We start from the raw sequence: 26,272 nt of genomic DNA, 5'->3' as shown, positions 1-26,272 counted from the left end.
TATAAAAACTAACTGAAAAATTGTGTTTCATTTACCCCAGAAACTCTTTGTAAACGACGTTTGTGGTATTGCATTTTGGGGCTAAGATGACCATGCGACATATAACTGTACATGTGACAAACGGTCTTCTCTCAAGTTGAAAAAATGTTTATTTTTAAAGGAGATTCCAAATATGTATTTCTACATCTGTAACATCTTCAGTTTTTGAGATATAAGCATCTTTGTAAACAAATTATTCAACTCTTTCTTCACTTCTTTTCACCCCGTTTAAGTGCCTTTTCTGAAAAAAAAAGTGTTCCTGTATTTTTAAAGGACTTTCCTAATGCCAAGTTTCATGTCTGTGACACGTTAAGTTCTTGACATATACTGTAGATATACCAGTACTCATTTTAAAAATTCACCCACTTTTTCAATTCTTTTCAGCCCCTTAAATGGATTTTCCGAATACAAAAAGTACATGTTTCTTTATTTTTAAAGAGATTCAAAATGCCAACTTTTACATCTTTAACATCTTCAGTTTTTGAGATATGTTTCCTCATAAAAAGAATTCAACTTCTTCTCTTTTTTTCCACCCGTCTCTCCCCTTAAATGGACTTTCCAAAACCAAACGCGTGTTTCTTTATTTTTAAAAGAGATTCAAAGTACCAACTTTCACGTCTGTAATATCTTCAGTTTCTGAGATATAAGTATCCTCTGAACAGAATTGAACTCCTTCTTTACTTATTTTCAACCCTCCCCCACCGCAGCTGATTTTCCGAATTAAAAAAAAAAAAAAAAACTGTTTATTTACTTTTAAAGATTTCAAATACCAATTTTCATGTCTGTAACATCTTTAGTTTGTGAGATATAAGTATGCTCATAAAAAGAATTCGACTCCTTTTTCATCCCACTCCTGTTAAGCCGATCCCCCACCCCACCCCGCCCCCAAAAAGGAATGTGTGTGTGTTTATTTTTAAATGAGGTTTCAAATGCTAATTTTCACATCTGTAAAACTTCAGTTTTTGAGCTAGCTATAAGTATCCCCATAAAAAGAATTCAGTTTTTTCACTTCCTTTCACCTTCCCCCTTAAGTGAATTTTCCAAAAACAAAAATATATGTATTTCTTTATTTACAAAGGAGCTTCCAAATACCAATTGTCACGACTATAACAACTTCAATTTTTTGAGATATGTGTCCTCAAAAAAGGAATCCAACTCCTTTTCAACCCCTCTCCCCCAAGTTGATTTTCCCCCCAAAATGCGTGTTTCCTTGTTTTCAAGGAGATTCCAAATACCAATTTTCACATCTGTATCAACTTTAGTTTTCTTTAGATATAAGTACCCTCATTACAAATAATTCAATTAATTTTTCAATTCTTTCACCTCCCCCCCTCCTGAAATGGATTTTCCGGCATCAAAGGAATATGTTTTTCTTTACATTTAAAGGTGATTCTAAATACCAATGTTCCCATCTGCAACATCTTTAGTTTTTGAGATATAAGTATTCTCGTACAAATAAATCAACTAATTTTTCAATTTCTTAACCCCCTTATGTGGATTTTCCAAAAGCAAAAAAATATGCATTTCTTTATTTTTAAAGGAGATTCCAATTACCAATGTTCACGTCTGTAACATCTTCAGTTTTTGAGATATCAATATCCTAATAAAAAATCCAACCCCCTTTTCAGTTCTTTTTACCCCCTCCCAAGTGGTTTTTCCAAAAGCAAAAGAGTAGCCTACATATTTCTTTATTTTTGAAAGAGATTAAAAGTACCAATTTTCACCTGTAACATGTTAAGTTATTGAGATATATTGTAGATATATTCATTATACAATTTACCCCCTTTTTTTAGTTCCCCTTAAGTGGATTTTCCAAAAAAATATTCAAATTCCTTTACTTTTAGAGGAGATTCAAAATACCAGTTTTTCCGTCTGTAATATGTTACATTTCTGAGATATACTGTAGATAAGGCTTTCTAAAAATTCACGCCCTTTGTCACTCCTGTTCACCCACCCATTAATTGATTTTCCAAAAACAAAAATAATACGTGTTTCTTTATTTTTAAAAGAGATTCCAAATACCAATTTTTATGTCTGTAAACTTTTAATTTTTTGAGAAATAGATATACATTTAAACAATTCACCGCCCCTTTTCACCCCTTTAGGAATATCCAAAAATCCTCCCTTAGTGAGTACCTACGCTTTAATATAAATGTATTCCCAAAATTGAATTTCTTTAAGTCCCGTAGTTTTGGCATGGTGATATGTTATTTTATATATATATATATAGATTAGTTTTGACAGACTGAAGAACCTAACAGTTATAAATTAACTGAGTCAAAATGGCTTTAAATATCACAAATGTTTCTTATAAGGGGAAAAACCACACAATCATCAACCACTATAGATTAGGAATGTAATGAAGATGATTATCAAAGTGAAGAGGATGTAAAAATTTTTTACAGAGTATGAAGGGGGGAAGAGGAACCAGAAAAGGTGCTGGGAGAAGACTGAAAGACTCCTTAGGCCTCAAATGCCTTAATATCTCTACACTGCCACCATCAAGAAAACCAGTACTGCTCTAAACATGAGCGGGTGCTTGTGTTAAGGTTTATTAGTTGATGCTATCATAGAACACCTACACAGACATATCAAAGTAGTTCGATAGAGAGGTCGGGACATAATGCGATCGTACATGCAAAATGTCCAAAATATAATTTCTCAAATAATTTAAGAAAAATGTGCAAGAACCTTTTTGCATTCATTTTCAGTAATATAAACAGCAATTCAAATAGAAGAGTAGCGGAGACGCACGTTCTCAAGCTTGACCCACCATGTTGTATCTCTAACCTCTGTGACATCAACTATCGAGAATGCTCAATGGAAGCTTTATCCTATTGAGTTGGTTTGGAGTCTGGTAAAGGGAAATGTCTCCAAACTCCATAAGAGTAGTTAGTGGGACGTGAAGCAAATTACATTATTAAAGGAAATGTTGCGCAAACCTTTAAACTCTTAGGCGAGGTAATGACAGTTCCTAGATAACCCCATATGACTCTTGCCATGTGCTCGGAGGTAGCCCGTTGATTCTCCAATCAACATGGAGACCGTGGATGGATACATGATGTCCTTTGTTTGTATCAGTTTCGGTTCTCTCAGTGACGGCAGAATAGCAGAAAGGGACACTTCACTAAAAACTTATCAACAGTGCCATTACACTGACAGACTATTACTAGGTGAGGTGTGCTCTGTCTCTTCTGGTACCACTCATCTCCATTTGATGGCATTACTGCTATAAAACTGTACAAGAACTAACTCATCAACAGTGGCCATACAGCAGCTAGTTTAGCATATAATTAAAAATAACTTGTATAACTTACAGTACTTTCAGTACCTTGTATTTCTTAGTGCACATTGTTAAGTATGAATGGTAGTTATGAATATTGAGAGAAATTTTCTAAATTAAGTTGTTGTTGTTGTTTTTTCTTCTGACAGTAAATGGCTGAACTGGTTCTACTGTCATGCATATTTTTATTACTATTACAGATTATTTACTGAAGGAAAAAAAAGGCAAATCAATTGTATGGCTGCAAAAATCACTTATAGAGGCCTGCTATGTGAAGCTCAACTCAAGCAATCTGCTTACACCTGACAGCACACTCATCATGGAACCTGTACCACATCATTACAATTGTGAGTAGTCCATCAACACTTTGGTAGTCACTAATGGAAGAGAAGAGAATAAGTGTTTAATTCAGGACAAAATTCAGTGAATTTGTTGCTACCTGGTCATTAATATTGTCAACAATAAGATTACAATGGTGGTCAACACTCAGTTCTACTGTGCAGAATACAATACTTAACTGTCTGTCCATCACCTTTTATCTTTGATGATGCATCTAAGTGATGAATCCAAGTCTGCAAGTCAGTATTTTTATAATTAGTTTTAATATATGGTCATTCATGAACTGATAGTAAATATATATAAGGCTTTCCCAATACATTTTTAAAAGGCCTGAAGCCAGAAACACTAGACTTGTTAAGCTGGTATTTTACTGGAATTGTAAAGGTGCGTCCACACCAAGACGTTTTTGTTAGCTTTGTCAATAAACATTGTTAATGAACAATGTTCGTGAACATTTCTGTCTGTTAATAAACAAAATAGTGTGTTCATTAACTATTCGAGCATGTTGATAAACTAAACTTCTTTTTTGTGAATGAAACTTTTCAATAACAGTTCATGTTTTTGTTAACATTTCAGTTGCACATGCACAAAGATGCAATTAGAACACACAAATTTGTAGCGCGGAATACGAAGCTTTTTTTATTTAAATCTCGAAATCGACTGTTGAATTGCAAGCAACTTGTATACACCATACAAATACATAAGTGAAGTGTAAGTCACCAGTTGCTAGGAATCTTAAAGTTATGCCTAGCCTAACATTAACGGAGATGGAATTCCAACAATTTGTATCATTTCTTGCAATTTCAGGCCCAATTGCTGTCAACAAGAACTGAAAGTCATGTGGGGACTTCCTCAGAAAGTTCTGAAAGCCAGCTGCATCACGAATTAAAAGTTCTGACCCAAGTGTCCTCTCCAAACTAAATTCTAAACGCTTTCCCAATATTTTTCTTTGCCATGCTTTGCATCTGCGCTTTACTCTAATTGCACTCATTAAAATAATGAAAGCTGCAGCTGTAAGTATTTTCTTCTTCCTGACCCTATCTATTGTAACCTTACAAACAGATATATTGGTGTGGACACAATGTTAAAGAAGTTTGTCAACTGAACTTTATTTGGTATGGACACAATGTTAAAGAAGTTTGTTAACAAAAGTTTATTAACAACTTGAGAAATATTTTCGTTAACATTGTTTATTAACTTTGTTTCGTTAATACTGTTTATTCACTTTGGTGTGGACTAACCATAATTTAGCAGTTACTATTTATATCTTCATTTGTCTTACCCCAAATTAAACAAAATTTTCTAGAAAGTCAATATGATACAAACTAAATTGGCTGTATAACCACTCCATCATTCCTATGTCTAAATTTCTATACTATTGAATTAAATAGCATTTTTAAATTTCTTTTTTTCCCAGCAGTTTTAACATCATGCTAACTCACATGGGTTTTTTGGCAGTGATGGGATAGGAAAGGGAAGGTTTATATATGGGAAACCCCTTCAGGGCTGCTGATGGTGTTGTTCGAACCTACCATCTCCCAAATGCTTTTTATTATTATCACCTTGGCTCCTTTACAGTAGTATGGTCATTTAAGCATGGTCAGGTTCTGTGGCCTGTAGAGGAGTATGCTCATTTAGAGTCACAAATGGGTTTTTGTTTTGTAAAAGAAGAAAGGGAAGTAGAAGATGATCATCAGCTTTCTTCTCTTCTTCTACCGAGCGAGTTGGCTACACGATTTGGGTCACCGTAGCTATGAGCTTGCATTGCTTCTGGAAGATAGTGGGTTCGAGCCCCATTGTTGGCAGCCATGAAGATGATTTTTCATGGTTTCTCACTTTCACACCAGAAAAATGCTGGGGCTGCACCTTGATTAAGGCCATGGTTGCTTTCTTCCCATTCCTATACCTGTCCTACCTATTGTCACCTTAAGAGTGGTGGTGGTGATAATTGTTTTAAGAGGAAGTGCAACTAGGCAACCATCCTCTATTAACACTAATGAGAGCGAAAAATGGACAGGATCCGACACTTCGAAAAATGAAGATATCGGCCAAAGGAAGACAAGGGCCACAAAGGGCGTGAAAATGAAAGACTCCCTAGGATTCGCAACCTAATACCATCGGGGTGAAAAAGAACAAGAGTTGACCAAGTGGGGTTGGATAGGATAGATAAAAGTGAGGAGCCTAGTACAAGTAAGTGGAAGCAATGCCAGGACTCAGCTAAGGGCCCCATGGTCGCCCACCCACGCTCCCCTAGTTCAGAGCCCTTGGGGCCTTTTAGTCACCTCTTATGGCAGGTGGGGGATACTGTGGCTGTTATTCTTCTGCTCGCACTCACAGGGGATCGCCTTAAGACCTGTTTGATTTAGTGCAATGGGAAAGTAAAAAAAAAAAAATTATATGGAACAAAATGTAGTACCGTATTTACGCAAATAATACCCGCATATTTTTTTTTTTTAAATTGAGGCACGAAATTGGGGTGCGGGTTTTATTTGCGTCAATGTTGGCATTTTTTTTTTTAAATCAGCCTTCCTAAAGTTAGGGTGCGGGGATTATTCGCGTAAATATGTTATTAAAATTATTTATAGGGTTGTGCAGCTGTGAACTTGCATTGGGAGATAGTGGGTTCGAACCCCACTGTTAGCATCCCTGAAGATGGTTTTCCGTGGTTTCCCATTTTGACAACAGGTAAATGCTGGGACTGTACCTTAATTAAGGCCACGGACATTTCCTTCCATTCCTATCCCATCATTGTCATGAGATTTATCTGTGTCAGTGGGATGTAAAAAAAAAAAAAAAAAAAGGTTGCTATGCCTGAAAAAAATTCTACATGACAATGTTGTCAGAGAAAAACTGACTCACACCACATATATCATTAAAAAGTATTCTTTCCTATAACTTGCACAATATTGAACCTTAAATGACAGGACTTTACCAGCCAGAGTTCTAATTCTAAGATGAAATATTTCACATAGGAGTTTGTTCTAGATGCAGAAATGGTATATTTATATATTGTAAACTAATATAGATTATAACAATTTTTCAGTCCAGTATACTTGAATATTTGACATTCAGTTTTCAAACCGAATTCCTATAATTTTTCCAGTTCTTTGCTTGCTATTATCGTCATAATTACTGTTATTTTTGCTAGTCTTAATCCTAAAAATATGCATGTTTATGACATTGTTTTCAACGTGACTCCTTATTCAGAGCTAACTAGGCTTTTAATTGCTGTTAATCCATCACCCTGAAAACATGGAATATTTTAATTATCTGCTGATTATGTTTGGTATGAGGATCATAGAAGATATTTTTATACTTTTGGAATAAATCAGTCGTACAGCCATACCATAGCGTTCTCAAAAATTGTATTCATTACAATAAAAGTTGTTATTTTTGTGTACAGTGATGAAACAATCCATACCAGTGGTGCCCTGGAGTACAGACCAGAAGAATATTCTTTTGTATCAGCCTTTTATTCTCCTTCTTCACAAACTGGGCTTCCATTTGCCTGCAGATTCAGGCAAAATGTTTGTGCGTATACCTAACTTCTGGACTCCAGACGTGATGTTCAGTATTGCACAACAGCTGGGACCAATTGATAAATGTAAGTACCATATAGTACCAAACACCCAACTATGCTGGAAAAGTTCCATATTATGAGTAAATTTGAAGGCATAGTTGAGTAGCTATATTTCTGCCCATGACAAAACTTCTAATGAAGTTTTATTCTTGCCTATTCTAAGCAGATGTTACAGTGGTAAAGTGTAAAAATGTTGTCAATCACCATTCTATTCCATTATAAACAGAGTACAAAACCAAAATATATCCTTGATGTTTAGGTTGATGCTTCCGTGGGCAGAACAGTAGATATATTATTGGATTGATGCTGTGTAAAATGAGATAAACTACAGGGATACTTTGTTGTGAACATTTGTAGGGCCTTTGTGTTGTACATGATATTCTGCTTGAAAGAGTAGCTTATTATGGATTTTCTGGAAATCAACTTACAATTTGACATTTCTTTATTATCATCGTGGTTACAGGGCATTCATACCATACTTGTTGAAGGAGCCATTCATAACACTTATACTGCAACTTTCAGTTTTTTCTATAATGTTCAACTTTAGTCTATTTACAAGTAACAATGTCGCAGTCTGTTGCGTTGCTTACCTTTACTCCTTGAACTACAAAAAGAAAAAAGAGTCTTGTTTGGTGCTACAGTATTCTCAACTTGCACATCTATGTATTTAAAATCCCTGTGTGTCTGTCTTTCATGACAATTTTTGAAAAATGAAGTGAACTATTCAAAGAAAACTGCCTTATTCTACAGGTATTCACTAATTTATGTTGTATTGAGTTAGTTTCGATAGACTAAAGAATCTCACAGTTATAAAATCCATCTCATTCAGTGAGGCGAGAAGATTGTCATTTTGTTGCATTTAGCAACATGAATGTCATATACTGACATAAGACTGAACTAAATCTTACTAACTACTTTAAAGTTTTAATTTTGAATTTCCAATTATTTTTCATATAGTAATTTTTACTGTCAAAGACGGGCTTACATACTAGTTGTCCATGACCTTTACAGTAGGCTGAAAAAGCTTTTTACACCCTGAAATAGCTGAAGAGCAATGTGGCTTTTTTGCTAGTGGCTTTACGTCGCATCGACACAGATGGGTCTTATGGCGACAATGGGATAGGAAAGGCCTAGGAGTTGGAAGGAAGCGGCTGTGGCCTTAATTAAGGTACAGCCCCAGCATTTGCCTGGTGTGAAAATGGGAAAACCACGGTAAACCATCTTCATTCGAATCCACTATCTCCCGGATGCAAGCTCACAGCCGTGTGCTCCTAACCGCACGGCCAACTCGCCCGGTCAATGTGGCTTCATTGAAGGAAAAGGCACCTGAGAACAAATTCTCAATGACCAGCAGATTTTTAACGAGGCCAGAGAGATCGATGTTGTGACCTTTCTCTATTTTGTGACTTTCACCTAGGCATTTGACTTGGTGAAATTGGCACCTCTCTGGACCATTCATCTGGAAATGGAGGTCCCACAGCATTTGGTGGTACCTGTCCAGAATCTTTACCAGACCAATACAGCAACTGTCTGGGTCAACCAAGCAGTGTCCAAAAACTTCAGAGCAGAAGGTGGTAAAAAACAGGGCTGCATTATTTCACCCATCCTCTTCAATATTGACAGCCTTAAATGCAGATCAGTGATCACTGACTGATTGATATCTACACTGAGCACATAATGAGAGAAGTGCTCGAGAACTTGGAAGGAGGTATTTCTATCAAGGATAGGTAGATCAGCAACCTGAAATACATTGATGACACGCTGATTCTAGCTTCTAGTGCACAGGAACTACAGATCCTCATAGAGATGATGATGTTGACCAGCAGGGAATATGGCCTCAAAATCAATGAAGGAAAGTCAAAAATGGTGTTTGTTGACCAACAGATAGCCAACCAACCCAGTGTAAGGGAGACAGCTGGTTTCGAGGTCATCCAGAAATTTGTGTGCTTTGGTTCGATGATTTTTGAATAAAGGAGGTTATTTCACCAAAATCAGGAGAAGAATGGCTATGATGAGGGCAGCCACCACAAAAGTGAGCAGAACATGGAAGAATCAGACAATCACAAAGAACATAAAACTGCAACTTGTTCACTTTCTCTTATTCCCTATGAAGCTGAGACATGGACAATCAAACAGACAAGTAAGAGGAAAATAGAGATCTTTGAGAGATGTGGGTTTACAAATGCATTCTCTGAATTTTGTGGACTGAACACCAAACCAATATGTCTGTGCTGGAAGAACTAGGCATCCAGACTACACTTCTCAAGCAGATCAGCCAGGCTTACCTCCAGTACTACAGACACATCATCAGAAGAACAGGAACCCTAGAGAGCTTGTGGTGGAGGGAAAGATTAATGGCAAGAGACCCTGAGGAAAATGCCCAGTCAGATGGATGAACCAGTTGCAGCCCCTGGTGGCAAAATCTTTCCACGAGGCTACCCTTATAGCGACAAGCTGACAGGGAGAAAGCAAATCAGGACAGTAAAAATGTGAAATCCTTCATGCCCTGTTGAGGGTAAATGACGAAGGAGGACCAGTCTACTCTGTTGTTATCAAGTAACAAAGCCTGAAATTAATGTCTTATAAATATTGTCATTTCTTAGGGAATGAAATATAATTTACAGACATCATTATAGTCTAACAAAATCATTTGTTACTTAGCGAGTATCTTGGTGGTTTGGGTCACATAGCTCTCAGCTTGTATTTAGGAGATAGCGATTTCAAACTCCACTGTTAGCAACCCTGAAGATGGTTTCGCATTTACACACCAGGCAAATGTTGGGGCTATACCTTAATCAGGGCCACTGTCGATTCCTTCTCCCTCCTCACCCTTTCCTATCCCGTCATTGCCATAAAACCTATCTGTGTCGGTGCAACAAAGCAAATTCTATTTTAAAAAATTTAAAATATGTTGAAGTCAATTAGGAGTCATCAATCAATCAATCAATCAATCAATCAATCAATCAATCAATCAATCAATCAATCAATCTCATCGCCATAAGACCCATCTGTGTCGGTGCGATATAAAGCCAGTTGTAACAAAAAATATCAACCACCCAACACTGATCTGCATTTCGGGCTGTTGCCCAGGAAAAAATGAAAATGAAATGGTGTATGGCTTTTAGTGCCGGGAGTGTCCGAGGACATGTTTGGCTCACCAGTTGCAGGTCTTTTTGATTTGACACCTGTAGGCAACATGCGCCTCATGATGAGGATGAAATGATGATGAAGACAACACATACACCCAGCCCCCGTGCCAGCAAAATTAACCAATGATGGTTAAAATTCCTGATCCTGCCGGGAATCGAACTCGGGACTCCTCTGACCAAAGGCCAGCACGCTAACCATTTAGCCATGGAGCCGGACGTCTCCCAGGAGGCATTCCCTATCAGTTGTTGACCTAGTCTTTTCTTAAATGATTTCAAAAAAGTTGGAAATTTATCAAACATCTCTCATGGTGAATTATTTCCTCTTCCTATAAAAAAGTATTTGCCAACTTAATCTTCATATTATGATCTTTCCTACTTTTAAAAACTCCATTCAAGCTTATTTATCTATGCCATTCCATGCCATCTCTTCACTGACATCCTACATGGTCGAGCAGCTCGACTCCTTCCTCCCAAGTCTTCCCAGCCCAAAGTCTGCAACATTTTTGTAACGTACCAAACAAGTTGGTTGTGTGGTTAGGGACACACAGCTATAAGCTTGCATTGGGAGATAGTTGGTTTGAACCCCACTATCAGCAGCCCTGAAGATGTTTTCTGTGTTTTCTCATTTACACACCAGGCTACTTCCTTCCCATTCCTAGCCTTTTCCTATCCCATCAGCACCATAAGACTTATCTGTGTCAGTGCGATGTAAAGCAACTTGTAAAAAAAAAAAAAAAAAAAAAAAATGTATATGTTTGTAACACTACTATTGAGTCAGAAATCACCCAGAACAAATTGTGCTGCTTTCCTTTGGATCTTTTCTGGTTCTTTATTCAAGTCCCATACATTGGAATTATACTCTAATTAGGGTTTCCAGTGACTTACATGCCCTCTCCTTTACATCTTTACTACAAGTCGTAAATACTCCCATAACCATGTGAAGAGATCTGCAACCTATATTTACTATCCTGTTTGTCATGATGTTACTACCATCTGAAAAAGATACTTGGCTGAATCTCTTGGTAAAGATTGTTTCCTGTTAATAGTTTTGTTTTCACAAGTTTGAATATGAATAGTGAAAAAGTTACAGTTTTAACATATGATAGCGTGTCCTTTTATGAAAGACAGAAGAAACACTGCATCTGTGAAGTGTATGGTATGTAAAGATCTGTTTTTATATTAACACCTTTACAGTGATCCCCATGAGGTACTTCCACTCCATCTGTCAAGAGAAGGGAGAAGTCTGGTTGGTATAGAATACAGAATTACCAATTCACTGGTCAGGAGAGCTTCAAGATTATTACATTAATTTCCATTTGCATACTCTATCAAATGTACTTTTCTCTAATTGAATGCTCTCTTCACAGCATCGCTGAAATTTGATGCCAAACTGGTGAACAGAAACAGCTGTACTGATGGAAGTGAAGAAGCATGCACAGATAATCACGGCACTTCAGTTGAAAACCAGTTTGGTGTTCAACAAGAGAAGCACTCTTCCTCCATAATTAGATCTAATCCACTGTAAGTTTATAATATATTACTTTTATTGCTTAGCCTTATCAGTGAGATCCAGAAAGAAAGAAAAATCCATCACATATACAGGATCTTGAAACAATACTACACAGGGAAATAAAAATACAATATTATTATGATGGGTACTATCTTTTGGTTGCAGTGAGGTCACATTGGGTTGGTAAGAAAGTTCTGAGTGTTTTCAAAGGGTATAGTGGTACCAAACACATCACAAATTAACAATGTATTGTGAATATTATCCACTCGGCACAGAGTGTGGGTTGGAGGGGGTGTTTGTTAATTGTAGTGACGAAGAACACAAGAGCAGAGTATCTTTGTTATTGATGCATTTGCTAGAACTTGCTTCCCTGAAGCCTCTTAAAGATTTAGCTCATTCTTATTCTAACATAAAGGAAATTACGATAATAATCAACATTTGAAATTTCTATATTTCTGTACATATGTAGTGTGTCAAATTATGATAAACATCACATAAGAGCTAGCAAACAATGTAGTTATAACTCTTCTTGCTCGAGATAGGTCACTCAATATTGATCTCCTTCACTTTGCATATTCACTAAAAGTCAAACTTGCCTGTAATTAAGTCATGACCTTGGTAACATGACAAATAATATTATTGCAAATACTGCTGTTGACACCTATTAGTATTTTAGAGTGCAGTAAACATTTCACATTCTTGTTATGACTTTAAAAAAAAAAAAAATACATCAACCTATTCTGCCCTAAATACATGTATTCATGGATGTTTTTGTGATTTTGGAACCGATCTTTCAAACAATAGTGTAATCCCTACACAGTACATACAATCTTTGAACAGCACTGAATAAGAGTATTATCTGCTGGTGTTACCTCTTCTATAAGTTGAGTGAGGTGGGGTATGTTTTGATGTCTTCCTTCTGCTTGTCTGTGTTCAGGGGGCACATCTCACAAGATCACACTTCACAACTACTGGTGTACAGTATATACAAACATTTAATATGCAGTTGTACGGTTTGAAAATATCTTGTTACTACCATTTGAAAAAGATAATTGGCTGAATCTCTCGGTAAAGATTGTTTCCTGTTAATAGTTTTGTTTTCATTACAGAGTTTGAATATGAATAGTGAAAAAGTTACAGTTTTAGCATACGAGGACGGTTTGAAAAGTTCTTGGAATCACCGCTAGATGTCAGTGTTAGAACAACGAGGTTCCCGCGCAGTAATCGCACATCCTTTGTGAGTGAACACGTGGTGCGTCAGTGCTCTAGCTGCAGGAGTGTGGTAGTGACGACTCTTTGTTGTTGTTCCCGCGTAGTGATTTGTGACATTGGAAAAAACTTAGATTCGAGCAGTGATTAAATACTTTGTAAAGAAAGGTATGAAAGCAAAGGAAATTCATGCCGACTTTCACAACACACTGGGGGACTCTGCTCCTTCATTTTCAACTGTTGCCAAGTGGACCAGCGAGTTTAAATTTGGTCGGGAGAGCTTGGATGATGATCCGCGTAGTGGACGGCCAAAAAGTGTTACGACCCCAGAATTTATTGCAAAAGTGCATAAAATGGTCATGGAGGATCCTCGACTGAAAGTGCGGGAGATTGCTGAAGCTGTAGGGATGTCTTCTGAACGGGTATATTATATTTTAACCGAAGAATTGGGTATGAAAAAATTATCCGCAAGATGGGTGCCGCGGCTCTTGACATTGGACAATAAACGCACCAGATTGGAAATGTCCAAACAAAGTCTGGCCCGTTTTCAGTGCAACCAAGGTTTTTTGCGCCGATTTGTGACTACAGATGAAACTTGGGTCCACTACTATACCCCAGCAACAAAACACCAGTCAAAGCAGTGGAAACATTCTGATTCACCACCACCAAAGAAAGCAAAGGCAGTGCGTTCGGCCAGAAAGGTCATGGCCTCAGTTTTCTGGGATGCAAAAGGCATTCTCCTGATAGATTATCTTCCTACTGGCCAAACAATTACAGGACAACAATATGCAAATCTCCTAGACCAACTACAGGAAAAGATACGCGAAACAAGGCCTGGTTTGGAAAGGAAAATGGTCATCTTTCATCAGGACAACGCTCCGCCGCACACAAGTGTTATTGCCATGGCAAAACTTCATGAACTGGGGTACGAATTGTTGCCACATCCACCTTATTTGGCACCATCAGACTTTCATCTATTCCCCAAGCCGAAAATTTTCCTCGATGGACTGAGATTTTCTACAAGGGAAGAACTGACAGTCGAATTAGAGAGGTATTTTGCAGCCCTGGAGGAATCTCATTTTCAAGATGGGATCAAGGCATTGGAACATCGCTGGACCAAATGTATTAGTCTACAGGGAGACTATGCTGAAAAATAAAAGCAGTTCCATCGAGGTAAGATACTTAATTCTAGTACATTCCGAGAACTTTTCAAAGCACCTACGTATGATAGCGTGTTCTTATATGAAAGACAGAAGAAACACTGCATCTGTGAAGTGTATGGAATGTACTATTGATGAATCACTGGTTAAGACTGATTTGAGCAGTGCAGTCAGTCATTCAGTCAGTCAGTTGGTTACTTATGTACCCAAGATAGTGGGTTCAGTTGCAACTGAGGTGTATGAAATGTTTAGTATTATGTCTTTTAGCAACAGATTCTCCTAGTTTTATATTGTTGATATACAGTAATATTACACTCCAGTCAGAGTTCCATAACAAACCAGTTTGCAAACCAACATAACTTGCAATAAACACATCTATGTATAAAATGTGTTGTTTGGTGTAGTGGGTGATACATTTTTTACACTTTGAGTTTTCATGGTCCCCATATTCTGTACTTGGTTGTATGTTTGAGGCCTGGAGAATTACATGTACTCTTGTAGTTTCTGAACTTTGAATTTGAAATATGGAGTCTAACATGTATTATGATACATGAACTTCGTAATTAATTAGTTGAAGAAGTACACAGCCTTAGGAAACCTCAATAACCATTTAGAGGATGGTCGACAGTAAACTTCAAGCCTACCTCTTCATTCTGTAGAGAATGACCTCTGTGGCTTGTATCTTCATGTCCCTTAGTGATTGGTAAAGAAGAAAAATTTTGGCCACATATTAGACTCGCACTAGGTTTTCCTTTTTTTATTTTCACTGATTTGCATTAGCCATTATCCACTGCACTGGAAAGATGACTGGATGGAGTCATATTTTCAGCAGAAGATGATATAGCATGAGCAGACAGGATTAACCAAGAGCAAATGGGTTGATCATGAACCATTATCTCATCCCCATTGTACACTGTCAGCGCTAGCATGAATGAATGTTTCTTTACTTCTTACCCAATCTATTCATTCATTCATTCATTCATTCATTCATTCATTCATTCATTCATATTTCAGTCTATTCAAACAACAACTTTTGTGAATTCAAAATCATTTATTTACATACTTAGAGAACATTTAACAACACATCTGGAATACAAGTAGGGCCAATTATAATAATGATGAGAAATAAAACATATATTTCAAACAACAACAACATAATTATAACTAGGAAACGTAGTCAAATAAAGACTTCGTGAAATATTTAAAACAAAAGAGAAATCATAGCATCAAACATGTAGTAATTTTAGTGAAATAAGAATGATAGCAATAATTTGTTGTATCCCCATTTTATGATTAGTCCAAAGGGTCCTGGATTCCATCATCTTCTCCTTGTCCTAGCTGGGTGCAAGACTTGCAGTATGTGGCAGTTTGGCAGTTTCTTTATGAACTCTACACACAAATTTGTAATACTTCTTACATGTGTATTTTGTCTTTTTGTCCAGACTGTGGTGATCCTTCAGACATCACAAGATATTCCTCAGGAATCTCTGCCAGTTTATTTGTTTTCAGTTCTCTAGACAGGTTTTGTTCTATCGTTCTTGCCTTCATATGATAGAAACAAAGTGTTTTTATGTAGTTCCATCGAGGTATATTTTGTTGAGTATTAGCCTGGTGAATGATATAGCTGTTTACACCACCTATGATCATCACGGAGTAAAACACAGTGTTCATCCATCGTGTCAACATTTCCTTTAGTAGCCTTGTAGAACTGGACTTTTTTTTTTTTTTTTTGCTTCTCTGGAAGTTATATTAGTATCAGAAAAGTGCATGGAGGAGAGCAGAATAACAATCAGATTTCTCTTTGGTACATAGGAGAGTACTGATATATATTTTCAGCAAATCCAAATAGACTGCTACATTCTTCACGGCACCTTCCCTTGCTGAACGCCACGGGAACTTCCAATTTGTTCTTCCTGAGTGTGGCAACTAGAGATAGTCTGTGATGTTGCAATTTGTCTGCCAGTGGTATAGAAACGAACCAGTTTCTGTTCCTAATATTCGTTCAACCAACCTCAGAACACTTTGAGGTCTGTTATCCTGTTAGAATGGCCCAATTGGTTGCTGAGCTGCATATATTTCCATTTTTACATCATAAAAAATCTTGGCATCACACATGGTAAATATTTTTATACCATACATTGCTGGTTTTGACTTCATATACACTCAGAAACTGCAGCTTTCTCGAAAAGGCTCCAACATTTTGTCTATGTAGTGTAAGTACCAACACTATAATTATTCTTGCAGCACATATTGAACATTTCAAAAATGTGTCTGATGGGTGCAAGGGTATCATACTGCTTCCTCTCGTTTCTGTTAAGTCACATCATCAAAGCGAAGTGCTGTCAGAAGGAATCTGAGTCTTCTCAGAGGCAGTGTTCCTGGAAAATATTCCACCCCTGTACCATCCTTGGCATATACGTAATCCACAATTTTTGAAATGACTTCAAAACATCTGAAAGGTACAAAAGGACTAATAGGGTCTTGAATTCTGTTATACTTGTACAGGTATTTTGGGCATCTCCTTCTCGACTACAGTTTTCTATGTGTGCAGAAATCCTTTTGTTCATGTGCACATCTATTTCTTCCAACATTCTGTCTGCAGAAAACATACGCTAGTACTCTATAGGCATTCTTGCTTCCTTTGAGAGTCCCTTTTCATCTGGTGATTGGTTCACAATATTCCATCACCTTGCTTTGATAGTTTGGCATGGGCAGTGCACAAACCACTTTGTTGTATTGTCCTTCCCCAGCAAATATGGCATCTGTATGGAGGTAGCGGGTTGTGATAATTCTTGACCTGGCCGTGGCGGAACAAAATTCTATGCACAACAAATTATGGATTATCTAGAACAGCCAGAGAATAAAAAATATAAAGGGATCACTTTCCCTCTCCCATTTATTATTAACATTGCAAATATGACAAAATTCTAATAATGCTATTCTGTTAATCCAGACCTAACAGTGGATCTAAGTGGTTGCAGCTTGTTCTTCTCCACTCCAAGAACTCACCAGTTCATCCTCTTGCTGTCCCAGTGCTCAGGTGAATATGCATGTCCATTTATATAAAGAAAAAAAGAAATGAGACAGACACTTACTTTGTAAGGAAGTCGTACACATTTATAAATCATGTTACATAATTTAACACTTTCTAACACAAAATAACTTTCACGTCTTAATGTGGTTGCATGGTTGTATATCTTAAAATGACAAAAAATGCATGTTGACAGTGTTTTTGCCAACATTGTTGTAATGTTATTATTAAAGTTTCAGTATTTAAAAAAAAAGAATGGTATGGACTTTTACATGTTAAATGAGGAGTGTCTGAGATCAAAAGGTGCTATTTCCACTTCCAAAAAATAAATCAGTATTTTGTCCACATGCATTAAAGTACCGTATTTACGCGAATAATCCCCGCCACCGAATAATCCCTGCACCCTAACTTTAGGTAGGCTTATTTTGAAAGAAAAAAATACCAACTTTGATGCAAAAAAAAAAAAAAGCATCCCAATTTCGTGCCTCAAATTTTTTAAAAAATGTGTGGGTATTATTCGCACAAATACCCGTATTTACGCGAATAATACCCGCCACCGAATAATCCCGCACCCTAAATTTAGGAACGCTAATTTTGAAAAAATAATGCCAACATTGATACATATAAAACCCGCACCACAATTTCGTGCCCCAAATTTTTTAAAAAATGTGGGTATTATTCGCATAAATACGGTAGTTGAATATTGCCATGAACAATCCTGACCAGAAAAATATAATTCTTTAAATGTTGTACCAAACCCAGTCATGGGTACATTCCATTTGCCTTTTAATTTGTGTTTCTTGCATTTTCCCCACAACTTTCTTAAGATGGAAATAGCACCTTTTGAACACACTCCTCAAATGTGCATAGCTCTGTTCTTTTTAAAATTTCACATCTAGCTCACTGCGAAGTCAAAAATATTACTTTGGTGCATGTATAGGGAGTTGGGAGAAGATCAGTTTGGCTTCAGAAGAAATGTAGGAACTTGTGAAGCAATTCTGACTTTATGGCTGATCTTAGAGGACCAAATTAAGAATGGCTTGTAGACCTAGAAAAGGCATTCGATAATGTCCAAATGTGGACGATGAATGGTCCAACTTTAAAAGGGCATTTGTAAGAGGCACAGAGTGTTCCTGTAGTAGAATATCGATGAGACTGAAAGAAAATGAAACACCATGGTGGAATGAGAAGATGAGAGAAGCAGTAAAAGAAAAGAAGAAAATATGACTAGAATGGAACAGAGATATGAAAGAAAAAAAGAAAAAGTATCTCAATAATAAAAGGAAATGTAAGAAATTTGTAAGAGAAGAAACAAAGAAAAGTTTGGAAGAATTTACAAAAGATGGAAATGGATGAAGCTGGCAATAAAAGAATGCTGTGTGGAATTATATGAAGTAATAGGAAAGAAAGAGTTTAGACAAAGCTGATGAATAAGGAAGGTGGAGAGTTGGTAACAACACATCCAGAAGAAATAGAGATGAAAGGAGTATTTTGGTAAACTGCTGAATGTGAGAAATTGCACAGAGGAGACGGTAGTAATACAGTGCAACGACTCAACGGTAGATGATATAACAATCTTAGAGGTGGAATTAGCAGTCCATAAAATAAAGATGGGGAAGGCACTAGGGATGGATGAAATTAGTTTGGAAATAACATATTGGACTAAAGTGGGTGAACAGATTGTTAGGAATCCCACTGTTATAACAAGTGACAAAAATACTGGAAAGCATATCAGATAGGAGAATGAGAAGAAAGGTATAGGGAAAGTTGCAAGAGGAACAGTTTGGCTTTAGAAGTGGAAGGTCTACAGCAAACCCAAACTTCAGCATGAGGCAATTAATGGATGAGAATTGGGAATAAGGAAAGGATCTGGTCATGACATTCATAAATTTAACAAGGGCATACACTAGTGTTCCCAGGAAGAAAGTTTGGGAAACCATGGTCAAAAAGAGACTGGGTACACAAACTGTACAAATGCTGCAAGCAACAAAAACTTCTTCAGAAGTGTACAGACTCTGGTTTGAAAGATGGAATGGTTTAGAAATGAAACTGAACTAAGATAAGAGAGGGTGCTGTCACCTCTTTTATTTCTAGTTATGGACAGAACTGTAAAAGAGACAAAGAAAAAGAATATGGAAATAGAGAAATTAAGTTGTTATTATTTTCAGACAATATTGTGGTCTGGGGAATGAATAGCAAAGAAGTACCAGAAAAACTTGATGCACTAAACAAGAAAACTGAGATGTGTGGTATGAAAATTAGCACAGAGAAAAGAAAGACCATGGTACTATAAAGAAAAGAAAGACAAGGGAAAGGCATTTTGAAAATTGGTGGTCAAAGCCTTGAAATTGTGGACAGTTTCAAATACCGAGGGCATGAATTAATGTTGAATACAAGGCTGGACATGAAGATTTGTAAGAGGGTGCAAAAGGCCATTGCATTATACCAAAGTGTAGAAACCTTGTCTGGAATAAGAAAATGCCAAGGAAATACAGAGATAATGTACAAAATGTATTATGCACCCGTATTGACTTGTGCAGCTGGGACCTGGACAGTGACAGGTAGGGAGGAAAGTAGAATTCAAGCCAGTGAAATAGAAGACCTAAGAAGTATGACAGGAAAGACAAGGAAATACAGAGGGAGAAATGAAGATGTTAGAAAGGAAATCGGAATAGAAAATCTAAATGAGAGATTTGATAGGAGTAAACTAAGAGTGTTTGGACATGTAAAGAGGATGGAGGAGAAAAGAATATCGAAACAGACAATGGAGATAAAGTTCGAGGGAAAGAAAGCGAGAGCGAGATCTAGAACAGGGTGGATCGATTCAAAGAGGAGTGCAAGGTAAAGAAACCTGGACTGGGACAAAATGATGGAAGAGGAATGGTGGAAGGAGAGAGGAAGGTGGAGATGTGCTATAAATGCCCCAACCTGGCAGGAGCTGGATAAGAGGAGAGGAGGAGGATTAGGATTAATAAATGACCTAGCTCAAGTTTAAAAATACATATAAATCTGGGGCATTAAGAGATTAAATATCTGACAGTATGTTATCACTTAACAAGGAACCCATCCCCCTTTGAGTTTGGGAAAGCATGGTGTTGATATTGTTGAGAGCACCACATAACATCTAGTTCATATGAGCTGTATTAGCTACTAATGGAAAACGTCCACACGAGAATGAAGAGCATCTGCCTCTGAATAAGATGGTGATCTACAGGTATTAGGAAATACATTTCACTTAAAGGTCATTGTCAGGGTTCACAGGCTTTTGACTTGCACCCGAACAGCAAACGAAGAATGAATCTATGCACTGATCATGAAAGTTCACTCCATCTAAAACAAAAGACTGAAGATCTGTTAAGACGGTCCTCAATAACTGTTGAAACCAGCCCTCTTGATGAAGCTGGGAAGCAGGAATGAGCTTGACGGGGGCAGAGAAGAGATGGATTAACTTATGACTGGTATTTATGATGAGAGATCCCATCTATATGAAGATGTGGAGAACGTCCAAGTCCATTTGTTTTCATATTTTGTGTCTTCTTTCTGTTTTTCCCTTTTTCCACAATGACCTGTCATTGTGTTTATCTTATTGTATGTTCCTTCCAAAGTCCCATTTCAAAATTTATCAGTAGTTCGATTAAGCTACTGCCTAACCTGACAGATGGTGGTGGTGGTGGTGGTGGTGGTGATTTTTGTTTTAAGAGGAAGTACAACTAGGTAACCATCCTCCAACTTGACAAGCTTCCTCAATGGAAGATTATGATGTAACATTTTGCAGCCATTCCCTGTTAAGATGTGTGAAAAATGTCTTTCATATGGTTGGTTAGTGCATGCATTTCGGTGGGCTTGGCAGACTTGAAAAATAAGAACCAAATTGAGAGAAGTTGAATTTAGTAAGTGGTGTGAAGTGATGGAGGGAAAGGAGTTACCTTTTTTTCGTCAACACCCTCCAACCAATCTTAGGTTAGTCGCCTTCAAGGATTATCCTGTAGCGAATGGCGTGATGTCTCGTATGCAATTATCTTTATTTTGGTCAGTATTCATACAATTACAATAAGTAGAAGTAGGGATTCCACCTAATCAATACATATTTATTGCGTGTGCCTAGTCACATATATCACATTGTGGGACTAGTTTCAATCATATAATGATCATCCTCAGCCACTCATAGCTAAAAATTGACAAAGCATTAGACTCTGTATGTATGTATGTGTATATATATATATATATAAATAAAACAATGACAAAACTTATACATTAAAATTGGGTGATGTGCTCATGAGCTGTGTTATGAAGTTTGATGTGTCTAAAGTAAAATTTTGCATCTGGTGACGTCACAACAGGTATAAATTCTTGAAATTAAAGTTACTTCTAATGAAATTCACATTGAATAAAATAATATTTTCAAGAATGTCAAATTCATTCCATTTGATTAGTTGAGTCTGTGGAAAGTATGTCTATGAGAATTTCAGCATTCACTGTAATAATGAATATCACATGAGTGCTCTAATCAATATAAGAAAATATTTCCACCTAATCGATACCTTTCTTTTATTTAGCCTTTGGCTACTTATAAAAACATTAAGAATAACAGGACATGTTTCGATCGATTTGCAGTCATCATCAGCTGCAAACACAAAAGCTTAGATAAAACAGCATAAAGCAATTACATAGGTAAAACTTTGTTGACTTTAAAAAACTAATGTTTGTAAAGGACGTATGGGTTGGAGGGGGGGAGAGAGGTAGTGTGCGGGGGAGAGGGGAGAGTGTTATAAGGATGTTAAACTTAAAATGAATTAAAAATACTATCTATGAGCTAAAATGTCTTTGGTATAATTTTGGTCCCTAAGGCTTGATAAAATCACTTGTTTAAAAATTTTTAAAAAAATTCTTGTGTTGTGATCCTGAAGAAATGTTTTTTCTGAAGTGTGCTTCTTCTGTACTTGACTTCTAGTTTTCTTCCTCGCCACTTTGTACTGTACTATAAAGGCTGATCCTCTTGTTTATCTTTTTCTAAGTGGAAAGGGCGTATCCGCTGCTGTTAGTTGAATTGAAAATTGTATTCATAAACATATCAGGTTGGATAGCTTGTTGTACGATCTGTAACCGGCAGAAGGAAATATGCATCTATTAGTTAAAATCGCCTGGTGAAGTGTTGTCTAAAGAAATTATTTAGAATAATGGAAATTGATTGAGAAATTTTGAACTTACCCCTGTCCAATTCGCTTCCTTTACTTCCTGCAATTATGGGTGTGGGTCCGATTCCGCTGTCCTCGACGTTGTGTGATGTGGTCTGTATGCTAGCTTGATTGGGAGGGGGGACGGGAAGCGAGGATGTGTCGTCATTTGTTGTTTCATGCGAGGAGGTGGCTTCTGTCTGTGACATAGTGGCCTCGTGCTTGCTTGTTACAATTGCTGGGTGTGTTTGATTCCTACTTAATAATTCCATGTATCTCAGTATATGTTTGTATAAGGGATTTCTTTGTTCATTTTATTTAAGTTCTTGTCCTTATTAATTAACTTATCCAGAAAAATGTGAATATTTACTAAACTATTCATCAGTCTTCCTTTATTTAGTCTGTTAATAATTACAAGGTCTTGTTTGATATCTGTAAATTTATGACACATCTCTTTCATATGTACTCCCATTGCGGAAAACCTGTGTTTTTCCGCACTGACGTGTTCGTGATACCTTATTGCAAAGTTCCGTGCGGATTGCCCAACATGTGGCCTTGCACTGGTTGCAAATCAACTTATAAATTCCTGAATCCTGGAAACATTCTTCTTTGTTCTTATTAACCATGTTGTGGTCAACAAAGATTTACCTGTGTAATTGCTTTACGCTGTTTTATCTAAGCTTTTGTGTATGCAGCTGATGATAATCGCAAAGCGATCTAAACATGTCCTGTTATTCTTAATGTTTTTATAAATAGCCAAAGGCTAAATAAAAGAAAGGTATCGATTAGGTGGAAATATTTTCTTATATTGATTAGATTACATTATCGATACGGCAATGAAGTGGATAGTTTGTAACATGAGTGCTGTCAGTTGAAACTCACAAATTGGGTAATCAGATGGTGCTGAGGAGAAATTGTCAGTTTTTTCTTGAGAGAGCTTCAGTAGAGTTGATAGCCTGTGTTTAATTTGTAAACTTCCATCGTTTTCTGGAAATTTTAAAATGAGGTGCGGTTAATTGACATTTATAGAACCTCGTAAACTGTATATCGAATTTGTGAATTATTCCAATATGGGTTGCTGAAGATGCCATCCCTGATAGCACCATCACTGCTGATTGTACACAGACTAAAGCAGCTGCAGTTGAGGTTCTTTAAAAAATCTTGATGAAATCAACCTGTTGTGATGTGTGTTTTGGCCCATTAGCATGGTTCCTAAATTTACAAATGGAACTTTTTGAACACTGCTATGGCAAGTGTGTTTATGAGGGTCTTGTCTCCAGACTGTTAGCAAAAGTCTACAATCTTTGGTGGGGGAATGACCACTTTGGCTTCTATATTAAGATAACCACAGTAATTGATTCAAGATGATATTTTTCTTAAAAGTAAATCAGCACTTCTCCTGTAGGCTTGCTTCTTGTTGGCATCAAATTCCTCAGGTTAGTTTTTGTGAATTTCAAACTTGGTAATAGGATTGATGATGTAACCATAAGGAGAGTTTGGCTTAGATGTAATGATGTCTGCCCGTCAGTTGCTATCAGTATTAGACAGCCCATGCACCTCTTAAAGATCTTGAATCTCTTCTTCTTCAAGGCATTAACAATAGCTGATCTTGTAGTGTAGTGATGCAAGTTTACTGTAAGAGTGGAACATGAACACATAATCCCAGAACATGAATATGAATTGTTTCAAACTGCCAGTGGCAGTGCTGTCAGAGGATTTTGCCCAGAGATCTGCCTGGAATAGCTTTAGGCTTCAAGTGAAGGAGAATTGGAGTTCAGTTGTGGTACTGTGATTTGTCATAATCTTTTAAAGATAATTCACTAGTCATTGGTGTCCTATATTTATTAATTAATGAGTTTCCTGTATTTTGCAGAGTTGCCTCGCCACTGACACGGACTGAAGAAAGAGAGGAGCCAGGAAGTAATCACAGCATAAGCGGAGAATCTGTAGCATCAGATCTCACACGGATGTATGTTAGTGATGAAGATGAAAAACTGCCCTCTTTGAGTGCATTGTAAATAACATTTTGGACCTTACATAATGAGGTCAAAATAATTCAACTTTAAAGCCATGAAAGTTTGTTGATCATTGATATCTTACAGTGCGTTGGTGTAAGTGGATCATAGTGCAACACCATTTTCAGTTACTTTGAACAGTGACGTACTATAACTAGACCTACCACAGGCCTCAGCAATTACCAGGACTAGGATTTGGCTTATAGTAGCACCTACATCAGTGCCTGACAAGTTTAATGGATTTGTCTTGAGGGAAGAGAGAATTTAAAAGTCCGAGGAGTCATATTTCTAGAAGCAAACAGCACAGCAATGTGTGATGCTAGATCTCAAATAATGGACATAAATGCTCAAGGAAGAAAATAAATCCTAAGCTATACAACCTGCCAAATTAACATAATGCTCTGACTTGTTCAGTTACATGTAAATCAGTACTGCTAGTTTGAAATGTCTGTGATACGCAAATAACACAAACAATTACAGGTGATACCAATGATTAAACTGAATAATTCTCTAAGAATTATGTTCATGACGGGCTATATCAGAATGAATCCATAAGAATAATTTCTCCTTTGCTTAAGAACAAATTCCTATGGAATATGAAATCTGAGGAGAGGTTTTTCTTCCGGCAACAAAGTGATTAAAAACTTGAATCTGAGTATTTTGATGAAGTAGTGGTTTTTATATTTATTGCCTTCATTGCCCAGATGGAAAGAATTATGAACATCACTTTATTTTGACAAATGCATACATGCCAACTTTTAGAAATCAAAAATAGGAAGATATTGTGATGTGTTGGCGGGGTAAATAAGTAAATAAATGCGTACAGAACCTGGTAGCAACCTATTTCTAAGATTTATTAACTAAGCACTGCAATTACAGATTTACACGCTCTGTACTCTCTCTCACAGTTGCTCATGTCCCCCCACCCACACTCTCTCTCTCAGCCACTCAGTCACACTCGTTGGCACTGTCGCGGTCCACAGCCTACACGTCAGCCTCGCAGGTCGGGATAGTATCCGCTGTTCACTCAATCCGTCGAACCCTGTTCGCAGTCCGCACACGTCGGCACCCAGTGTTCCCTTTGCGTTGTTCCAGAACACTCCAGGTTCTCCTCCAGCAGCAGCCTCAAGGGGGGGAGAGAGAGAGAGAGAGAGAGAGAGAGAGAGAGAGAGAGAGAGAGAGAGAGAGAGAGAGAGAGACAGACACACACACACACACACACACACACACACACACACACACACACACACACACACACCAGGGAAACAGGAACGAGTCCTCGGCTCCAACAGGCAGATGCTCCATCAGGCTGCACTCTCCCAGGCCATCACTGACTGCGCTCCAGCGAACTCAATCTCGCTCTCACTCACTCTTACTCACTAACTCCGTCTCTCACTGACTGACTTCCACTCCAAGTTACTCCTCTCCTTATATACCTACTCTGGGCCTTCCAGAATAGTCCGGATGCTAGATGTATCCAGGAACCTCGCGAGATAGAAGACTCCAGATTAATAGTCGAGTAATTTCCGTCGTCCTCTGCTGAGAGACCGCGGACGGAGGCGAGAGGACCGGCCTAGCACCAAGTGTTGCTCGTGATTGGCGCGCTCGAGCGCAAGGGGGGTAGGGCCGATACGATGACGCCCCGGGCATGTAGCGACTTGGCATGGCGGACGCTATAACCATTACAATATTTTATTTCTTGGATTTGATCACTTATATTGTGCTACAGTCTAAGTAAAAAAAAAAAAAAAAAAAAAAAAAAAAGACAAGATAAAAGGCATAC

At 37.4% G+C, this 26,272-nt stretch overlaps 1 protein-coding gene across 1 annotated transcript in view; it reads left to right on the top strand.

Annotated features, from left to right (window-relative positions):
• The window catches only part of tim (timeless), a 275,654-nt gene extending 250,467 nt beyond the window's left edge, over positions 1-25,187 (top strand). The window contains exons 23-27 of the mRNA XM_067151261.2: positions 3,523-3,669; positions 7,065-7,265; positions 11,758-11,911; positions 17,223-17,309; positions 24,348-25,187. Coding sequence (XP_067007362.2) covers positions 3,523-3,669; positions 7,065-7,265; positions 11,758-11,911; positions 17,223-17,309; positions 24,348-24,492 — 734 coding nt within the window. The 3' untranslated portion in view covers positions 24,493-25,187. The remainder of the gene's footprint in view (positions 1-3,522; positions 3,670-7,064; positions 7,266-11,757; positions 11,912-17,222; positions 17,310-24,347) is intronic.
• Positions 25,188-26,272: the final 1,085 nt, after the last annotated feature.

Source organism: Anabrus simplex, chromosome 7 (assembly GCF_040414725.1).
Source record: "Anabrus simplex isolate iqAnaSimp1 chromosome 7, ASM4041472v1, whole genome shotgun sequence".
NCBI classification, from domain to species: domain Eukaryota; kingdom Metazoa; phylum Arthropoda; class Insecta; order Orthoptera; family Tettigoniidae; genus Anabrus; species Anabrus simplex.
Note: the sequence above shows the minus strand (reverse complement) of the source record. Positions and strands in the feature narration are given on the sequence as shown.